The 10020-nt window shown below is 31.4% G+C and overlaps 1 protein-coding gene across 1 annotated transcript; it reads right to left on the bottom strand.

Annotated features, from left to right (window-relative positions):
- Window positions 1-3424: 3424 nt before the first annotated feature.
- CNGC16 (cyclic nucleotide-gated channel 16) lies at window positions 3425-6517 on the bottom strand. The gene is made up of 6 exons (XM_088211131.1): window positions 5867-6517; window positions 5384-5596; window positions 4968-5284; window positions 4763-4874; window positions 4432-4668; window positions 3425-4360 (listed from the first exon to the last, which is right to left on the bottom strand). The coding sequence occupies exons 1-6, from the start codon at window positions 6302-6304 to the stop codon at window positions 3605-3607; spliced, it is 2073 nt and encodes a 690-aa protein (XP_088067257.1). The 5' UTR covers window positions 6305-6517; the 3' UTR covers window positions 3425-3604.
- Window positions 6518-10020: the final 3503 nt, after the last annotated feature.

The following is a 10020-nucleotide window of genomic DNA, read 5'->3' as shown; positions in this document are numbered from 1 at the left end:
ATAAATTAACTTAGATTCAAAATAAAGTGGAACGAGATAAAGTGATACTGATTTAGATAAAATAGAATATATAGAATATTATAGCAAAATAAAATTATATGAAACAAAATAAAACAAATGAAAATAAGGCAAATATATATACATAAGAATACGTGTAAATTAAATTAAGAAAATAGCATAATAAATTTGAATGACAATCAATATTTTGTTAGCTTCATCGGTAACCTTAAAGATTAAATTTAACAACATGCGATACAGATTAGATTTTGGTGCTGCCAGGTGTATTTACACATATACCTATATATATGCATATCACTTTATTTTATTACTATCCCTACCATGTTATCGATTAATTAATACTATTATTATTATTATTATTATATTTTTTTGTTTTTATTTTTTTTTTACCTTCGGTGAACCGTTACAGAAGGAAGGGTGTAGGCATCCTTACCCCAAATCAGCCAGTGGCAGCGTGACTCCTCGAAACCACCAGTCGCGGTGATTCCCACCCACGACTTTGACCTATTTACTCTTCTTTTCTCTCCTTTCTTTGCTAAACAAAGAAAACAACATGTTATTAGTGCATATGGGAGGAAAAGGGAACAGAAGGAGGCGAACGACTCACCAAAATTGGCCCGACTTATTTGTCTCTTCTCTCTCAGTTCACAGTCTTTTCCGAGTCAATTCGCTCCGAAAGAGTAAAGAGAAACGATTGAGAATGGAAAAATAGGGAGAAAATCGAGTTTACCGGTGCTATTTTTTGCTTTCAACACAGCAGCCCCGTTGTCTCTTTAGTGGCTGAGCTCCCTTCGATGTCTTTGTCTTCTTCTTCTCCAATTGACCTAGCGGCTAGTGTTTGGGATGCCAGTCGAATGAGAGGTTTAAATACCTTTCTTCCCCCAATCTGGTCCATCCATCTAGGTCTGTGTGGTGATAAGAGCCATCAGATCTTTCTTATTTGGGTCAATCCGGATTCTCCTCCCTTAAGCATTTCGGACCGTCCGATTGGTTAGTCCTGCAAATTAGAGTCATCGATCACATGACCGTTGGATCCACCAAGTGGACGATCAGGGCCATTTGTTCGTCCCAGCGATTTGCCCATTCTTGCGTATGGTTAATATTCTTTTATTATCACCAACATAAATAAAATAAAATAAAATATTAAATTTTTTTAATTCAAAATTAATCATTCTCAAATCCGGAGTGTTACAAAAAAATTTAAGAATTAAAAACATAACATAATCAAATAAGAAAAGTTAGGGATTCTTTTGGGCACTACAAAAATTAAAACTTTTTCAATTTAATTTGTTTATTATATTAAAAAATGATTAAAAACTTCAAATATTTTTTTTAGCATTCAACATTAGAAAAATCAAAAGAGAAAGAAAGAAAGAAATAAACAGACTAATTCAAATATTCAAAAATAATACATCACTAATAAATAAAAACAACAAATTAATTTGGATTTTCATACTTGAAAAATCTGTGTTTTGCGCAGAAAATTAGGAGTGTATACATACGCGCGTGTGTGTGTGTATATATATATATATAATATGTGGATACTATTATGTATATATAGCCAAAAGAAACTGAGAGAAAGAAGGCAAGGAATTAGCTGAGCAGTCCATATCAAAAAGAGACTACCCAATACTATGAAATTGGGGGAAAAAAAAAAAATCAAATTATGAGAAAATTAAAAAAAAAAAAAAAGTAAAAATTAATGTTTGTATCTAACTGCATGCTTTTTTTTCTTTAATTGTAATTAAAATTAAATTAACTTTTTCTTTAACTATATGATAATGTAAATTAAACTTATAACGAATGGAGATTGCACCTAAAATATTAATTATGATTACATCGTATTAGGTACATGATTAATCACGTTAATGTTATGTTTAGAAATTAATTATATTATAAGATTATATTTTGTGATGGGAAGTAGTATGGTGGAGTTTTAACTCTTTGTTTGTTTTTTGGTTTAAAACAAAAGCAATTAAGCCAATTGCTTAGGAACTTAAGCAAGAAATAAACACATTTAATTTTGTAGTACAAAAAATCTTAAATTTGAGCTGGGTTTTTTTATTTATTTTTTTGGGATTCATTGTTCAGTTGGTCCTCCTCAACAAGTCAATTAATTTGTTTGTTTTAATTTCTTTTCTCTTAACTTCATCAACTTTTAGTCAAATTTTTATATCAACAAAAATATTATTACGTATTTTAATACTCTAAATGAATGACTATAATTTATGTAATTTATAATCATAATTATAATGAATGACAAACACAATAAATAAATAAATAATTCATTTGGAGCGCCTGATAAATGTTCTTGATTTTTTATTTATAGAGACATTTTGTAATAAGATCTCCTCTTTTGTGTGAGTTTTTGCTCCTCTTATTAGAAATTCTTCTCAATATTCATTTCAAAAAATGTATAACTGTAAAATATTTCTTCTTAAAATTTTTTTTTAAACTACTTGTCCGTTCATCGTATGAAAAGTTTGACAATGATATTTGTTTTATTTATTGATGGAACTCTTCAACATTCTTATTTTAAAATTTTTTTTATATAATTTTAAAATGTCACAAAATATTCGAACTATTATTATTATATACTTTTTACAAAATAAATCTATTTTATTATTTATTTATGACAAATAAATGGTAAGATATATAGTTAAGTAACGAACAAATTATAAAAATTACTCGTAACGCTTTTTAAGTAAATTATAATTTTTATGACAGAACTTAATAGGTACGTTAATTTTTCATTTAATGTTGAAAGTTACAGTAGAATGATTTTGTTAGTAATTACTCTAGAAGAAAAAATTTCTAGCAATATGGTCAATAGGATTGGCTTGCTGTTGATTTTCAAGGCCTTGCATATAATCGTCCATGTCCATCTCTTTGTTTGCCATAAAACGTTTGCAATAGTTTGGCGAATAGGGTTTTTCGATCACTTCCTTAAACTTAATAAAAGACATTCATAAGTAATGTTTTGGGCCATAACAACAGGTGCAATATTTCAACTCATTATTACTTGCCCTAAAAAAAATGATGATGATTTGAGTAAGTTGTAGCTTTGAGGAGCTGATGGACATTTATTGAGTGAAGTATACTCCATAAACTCTTTTGCCCACTTAGATTTAGTCTTCCCACAAGGCCATTCTGTTTAGCGCGGCTAAGGTCTCGACAGCTCAGTCCATTCAACTTAAGTTCAAAAACCTCTTACAACTACAAGGAATACAATTATATGATCCAGCTTTATTGTAGCTGATCATAATCGGTTAAGAAACAAAACATCTATCAAAGAACAATACTCTTTATGCCAATGAGGGCAAGAATGTAAATGAGTTCTGAATATTAGACCGAGGAACCATCACATGACTCTGGTTCAATGCTAGATTTACACAGACAAAACTGGTAATGCTCAATTTTGTTTCCACTTGATTTTAAGAAGAAAAATTTTGTACACCACCAAGTTCAAGTAGTATTGGATTCTAATTCAATTGACCTTTTACTTTCTTTTTCTTTCTTTTTTTATGTCAAAATTAATACTCTGTCTTGTGTTTTTTTTTGTGGTAAATCTGGTCATTTGGACCACTCAATCTACATAAAAATCAGGCTCCTCTGGCTTAAACATCTTGGGCATTTTCAAACTGGGGTCATCCCTGTTAATGGCAGGAACCTTGGTATTGGCACCTCTTCTCGTGTTTGCAGCAAATTTTGAAGCCAAAAAAGTAACACCCAGGTTCTGATTATTGTTTGCATTGTCCATTGATGATTCCCCAAGATCTGCATCGTCCAGATATTCATTGGTATACTCATCTCCATCTTCCAGAAGTTGCATATAATACAAGCTCTCCTGTCTTGCCAACTCCAGCGCCAGCTTCCGCTTCTTATACCGTCTCCAAGCAGCCTGTATGAAGCAGGATGCCCAAGCTCGCCATTGATGAGAATAGTATCTAAAAGCATGCTGCAGCTTCTTGCTGTGCAGGCGCTTGAACTGGTTGGCCACAAACTTGAGGTCCTCTGCTCGTAAGGCAAAGGCCTCGACTTCTGTCAGGGTCTTGGCAGTTCTTGTTGATAGTGGGAGGTTTAGGTTAGAGGTCGGCATCAAGGCCCATGTCAACAACTCTTCTCCGCAAAAATCACCTGCCCTGAGGGTTATGGAGTTAAAAAATCCTATCCTCCCACCATCAGTTGTTGAACTATCTACCTGGCCTCTAATGATGAAAAGCATCTCATTCACCGGATCACCTTCTCGGACTATGTAGGTGTCTTTGGTATTCAAGGATGAGACTAGACGTTCGCATATGGCATCAAGGAGCTGATCATCCATTTGTGCAAAAAATGGCACCTGAAAAACAACCATGTAAGTAATTATATGGTGATCAATTATCTAAAAGCTTATTTTGATGTGTCACTTACACGGCGAACAAGAGCAAGGCAGAGATGCCTCTGAATTTGGCGACGAAGGTCCAAAGGCAAGGAGCGCAAGATGGACTCTTCATCAACCCCTCTGGTGGCAAGCCATTTGTACTGAACAAAGCGGCGTACACGTTCTTGCAGCTCTGGGGGCAATTGCCGGTGCCTCATCCACTCCTCAGTATCTCTCCGTCTGATTCTCCATTCCTCCAACCTAGCTGTTGTAGATTGCAGATACGTCTTCATCAAAACACACAAATTTATCAAAACAAGATAACTCACTAGAACCAAACACACAGGACTATAAAACTACAGTCTCATTTAGAGTATTTACCTGCATGTTGCCTATTAGATGTGAGAAGAACACAAGACCAGCAATGCAAACAATAATACCAAACACCGTTTCGCTGCTAAGAGTACTTGTGGCAATATTTTGCCCATATGAACTGCATTACACAAAGGCATTAGAAATCAAACTAACTGAATAGGCAAAATCATCAATTATGTAACTTAGATAAAGCAGCAAATCAGAAAGTTACCTCAGACTTTTGATGCCCCACCAAAGGCAATAAAAATATTTTTGGAAGAAAGCTGAGGACGCAACCTCGATAGTAAAAGCATCAGCGAACATCCCAAACTGAAAATTTTTATCATCATCATTCCTAGCATCACAACTAGTAATGACACGAGTAACTTTCAGCCAGGCTATGCGGTCGGGTCTTCCATAAGTGCTGCAATCAAGAAACGAAGGTTTACAGGACGGAGAGTGTGTTCGGTTGTACTCCTTTGTACACTCTATTTTCCAGCACTCAAACTGCCTCTGAATAGACAACACGTACCATGAAGCTCCAATTACCTGCACTGACAATTTTAGACCATAAAGATAACAATGACAAGCAACCAGAAAAGCAAAAAAAAGATTAGTTATAAAATGACAAATATAGTAGGAAATTACATGGCCAGCAAGCATATAGAGAAGTAGATTGTAGGCGGCTCCTGACCAAGCAGTCTTAGCAACAACACCGGTGGTTTTAATGATTCGCCGGTTTAGAGGAAACATTACAAAGAATCGAGGAATGTATTGAACAAGAACCATCAGAGCAAGCGTGTGATTAGCATGAATAGCTGTTGAAGTTTCTAATGATGGAATCACAAACCAAATTACAATCTGCCAAAATCAACTCAAGTTTAAGTACATAGAAAATATAGTGCCTTGGATAATTACAACATCCTGCAAATTTGTAATATATTTCTATTATTCATTATTTACAAAACTCAAACTGGCAATGAAGACAGACTCAGACATGTAAATGCGCAGATATTAAAGTTCTCAAGATTTAAATCCAGCTGTAGCTTAATTGGCGACTATATTAACTAACACTAATTGGTTATTGAGTGATTATCCCGAAAGCTTAATGCGATAAGAAACTAAAAAAACCTGAGGGAGAGGGAGGGCAGCGGTGAGATCGACAACAAAATCAGACTTCAAATAGCGAATGGCAATGGCCCTGGGATCCATGACAAGCTCGCCTTTGCCGAAAACCCGGGAGCTGGGAGCGACAAAGGCGGTTCTGAATTTGATGAGGATGTGCATGAAGAAGAAGAGATCAGCCACCGTCCTGAAGAAGGTGACAAGAACTCCCAGGCCAACGTCGATGCTCATGCAGCCAGGGTGCAAGATGACGGGCAGGAAGAAGTAGATAGGGTCCAAGAACAAGGCGATCAGACAGGTGACCAGGAAGATATGATTCCATTTTGCCACCAAGGGGCTGGCTGGTTCGTAAATTCTGTCCCACCACGCTTCTTCTCTCCTCAGTGTGAAGCTTTTGGGGAAGTTGCGGAACCGAGAAGACGTGTACATCTGCAAGTTGTTCATTTTCCCCTATTCGATATAATGTTAACATCTGGGCTAGCTAGGGTGTTCCAGCAAAACCCTAATCGATGAAAAAATGAACAGAAACGATGAGAAGGGGAGAGAGAGAGAGAGAGAGAGAGAGAGAGGGTTTTGAGTTATGAGAGATTCGTGGAGAACCAGAGGATTCTACAAAAATTTGTGGTGTTGGCTCCCGCTATCAAGCTAGGCAGATGACTAACAGCTTTAACTGAATTTTGTCATGGCAAAAGGAAAATATTTATATAATAATTGGCGCATGAATTATTAATTTTTATTTAAATTAGTCTTTACTTTAATTTTTAATTAAATAGATATTCGTATTTTTGAAAGTTTAAATTTAATTCATTCTTTTAATTTATACTTACTATCATTAAATCTGATGTTATATATCAAATTTAATGTCATATAACATCTTTTGATTAATTTATATAAAAGTGAATATCACATTAATGATATTTGACATAAGATTTTAAAAAAAATTATATATGAATCAATTCAAATTCGTTCAAAAATTAAAAAAAAAAAAGTTATTAAGGTTATTAAATCTAATATTTTTTAAATTCTCAAAGCATTCTTTAATCCTTCATTTTCTTCTTCATTCACCTCCTACCTTCCATGTGTAAATATTTGAGTTATGAGTAATCAAACAAAGTCTTAAAATTATATCGATCCAAATAGATATCTTTATTTATATGCTTAACTTTTGTTCATTAATAGATTTGTTTCTATTCGATAAAACATATGATCTCATTGACCAATATTACACTAGTTTATTTATATAATTACTCAATCGTTTACAATAAAATCGTATTTTTTATCATTATAAGAGCAAGTTACTCCTTCTTCAAGCTTAACTCCTCCATCTCCCTCCCTCCAACACCAAACCTTAACTCTTAGGCCCTTCCTTGCATCACTATTCCCCATAAAAATCATTCAAAAGCCTCTCGTCTTATATCCTAAAATTCATTTTTATATTTCTACAAAATACAAAACAAAACAATGAACTCTCCTTGATCCATTAATAATAAAGGAAGACCCGACAAAGATTTTTCCTAATTCGTCCAAAATCAAATTTGATCACAAATATGAATATTGACACAACCAAACATACACACAAAAATCTAATGGAGTGCAAATCTACAAAATTAATTTATCTAAAAAGATTATTTGAACCATGTTCCAGAATCGAAGATTTTTATATTATTTTGGTGCAATCTCTCTCTAGCAAGAATTAATTAAACAAAGAAGAAGAGATGTTTTAATGATAAGACCTTAAATACTACTGATTTAGAGATTTCAATTTTTTTTTTTTTTAATTTATAGATTGATTTGAATTGGTTCAAATATAATTATTTTTGAATATTTGTTAGATGACATGTCACGTTAGATTTTATGTGATATCTGACGTTATATAAAAAATAATTAAAAAGTGTCATGTGATGTTACATTTGACATATGATATTAAATTTAATAACGTTAATAATAAATTAAAAAAATAAACTAAATCAAATTTTTTTTCAAAAATATAGAGAAAAATCTTATCCATTGAAAATTAAGAAATAAGTTAATTAAAAAAAAAATTAATAGTAAATGGATGAAATCATAATCTTTGCCTATAAGAATATTGGCATAATTGTAAATTGCCCTTTACCTTTATTGGTCTTTAATTTTTAAATTTTTAATTCTGAAACTTAAAAACTAACCACTTAACTTTTTTAAAAAAAAATATATATATATAAACATTATGTGGATTCTAATTTTTTTTATTTACTAATTTTATTAACTTTTATTTTATTTAGAAAACATAAGTGTTACATATCTTCTAAAAGAAAACAGAAAAAAAAAATTGTAGAAACAAAAGTAAAATTTGGTACCACATACAAAAATTATTTACCTTTTAAAAATGAACTCAAAAAAAAAAAATTTACTTGATAAATTATTTAAATTTTCAGAATTGAATTTTAACTCTAATTTAATGTTTACAATGAAAAACGAAGACAAAAATGTTAGTTGTTTTAATTAAGAGAAATAGAAATTCTAATTTTACTAGAAGATGATAAAAAAATATAGAATTTCATAGTATTTGAATAATGTATTTTAAATTATACCAAATTTAATGAATTTGAGCATGTATTATTTTAATTTTACAAAAACAAACCTTCATATGAACTTAATTTTGATCAATTTCTATTTCATTTGTATTGAATTTAGATTCTTGAAAATCAAATCAAACTAAACTTACTTAAGAAATTCATTTTCTAGAAAATTAATTTGAAAATCTTAAACCTGTGAGAATCAGATGGCAAATTTACGGTAAGATATAAATTTAAATCAAAAGTATTTGATTTGAAAATCTAAATCTAAAGGAGAATCTGATTATATCTGAGCTCATTAAGAATCAATATTGCTGCATATCAAATTTATTACTTTCCCTTCAAAGATATATATATATATATATATATAGCTGGAGAAGACAAAGGGAAGGGGAAGAGATCATCAGAAAAGAACAAAAGCATGGAGAGTTACAATGTCGTTGATCATAAAGAAAATAAAGAAGCTGCAGGGAGTTCTCAACAGCTTCTACTTCCAAGAATTCAAGAATGGTTTGCTGAGAATTGCACTATTTGGCCAGGTTTTTCAAATAACTATTCGATTCATATATATACATAATATTTGAATATATAATCTATACATATATATATATATATATAATATGGGGGGGCTAACTACTATTCTTATGTTAAAAATATTCCTTAACGTCTACCATGTATAATCTTTTCAAAAAAAAAAAAAACAAAAATTAAATATGTCGTTAATAAATAATACATATGAATTCTTACTCTTACGTTGTTGCATTTTATTTAAGATTAAAAATAATGTGTTATCAAATCTAAGTTTATAAATATCTTTTTTTTTTTAGATTTCTATTAAATTGAAAAATAGATTTGATTGTGTATACGGAATTCTGCTGCTGGTGAATTAGGTTTAGACACCCAACAGGAAGCTAAGTAAATTACATAATCACTCCTCATTCTGTATATATATTATATATTATATATGTATGTATGTATGTATATGTTGTTTTGTGGTGCAGGGGAAGCACATTTCTTAAAAGTCGAAAAAGTTTTATTTGAAGGAAAATCTGAATACCAAAGCATGATGGTGTTTCAGGTACTGTACATTAATAATTAATTTATGTACATAATGTAAGTGTTTAAGAAGATTAATTAAAAAGCAAATTACAAATTACAATTAAACTTATGATGATTAATTACAGTCATCGTCGTTTTAATCGTAAGGAATATATATATATATATATATGTATGTATCAAAATTTGTTTTGACTATTTCAGCGGAGTGATTGGTTTCATGCTTTGTTCGACCGAGGGCCCGGCTGTGGACTTCAAAAATCCAGTCAACGCCTTGGATCCAGACAGGAGTCTGGGTGTAGCCAAACACCCCTTAAAGTTTTATAACTCTCAGGTAATTAATTAAAATATTTAATTCATAATTATGAATTCATACTAATTAATTAATTAAAAATTATTATTTATTTTCAGGTTCATTCCGCTGCGTTTTGTTTGCCATCTTTCCTGAACAACGAGAGAAACTTCACGCCTTTTAACATAATGTAAGAGCCAATATTATCAAAATAAATACATACAGGGCCAACGTAATTCCTTTCTTTGTACCAGCAA

The sequence above is a fragment of the Carica papaya genome, chromosome 9 (genome assembly GCF_054855325.1).
Source record: "Carica papaya isolate Zhongbai chromosome 9, ASM5485532v1, whole genome shotgun sequence".
Lineage (NCBI taxonomy): Eukaryota > Viridiplantae > Streptophyta > Magnoliopsida > Brassicales > Caricaceae > Carica > Carica papaya.
This window is presented reverse-complemented; position numbering and strand designations above follow the sequence as displayed.

Excerpts from the sequence above, each read along its gene's own strand:
- CNGC16 (XM_088211131.1), bottom strand. The coding sequence starts at position 6,304 with ATGAACAACTTGCAGATGTACACGTCTTCTCGGTTCCGCAACTTCCCC. Across the intron at positions 5,285-5,383 it reads TCTATATGCTTGCTGGCCAT|GTAATTGGAGCTTCATGGTA; the intron begins GTAATTTCCTAC and ends TTGTCAGTGCAG. Across the intron at positions 4,875-4,967 it reads TGGGGCATCAAAAGTCTGAG|TTCATATGGGCAAAATATTG; the intron begins GTAACTTTCTGA and ends TGTGTAATGCAG.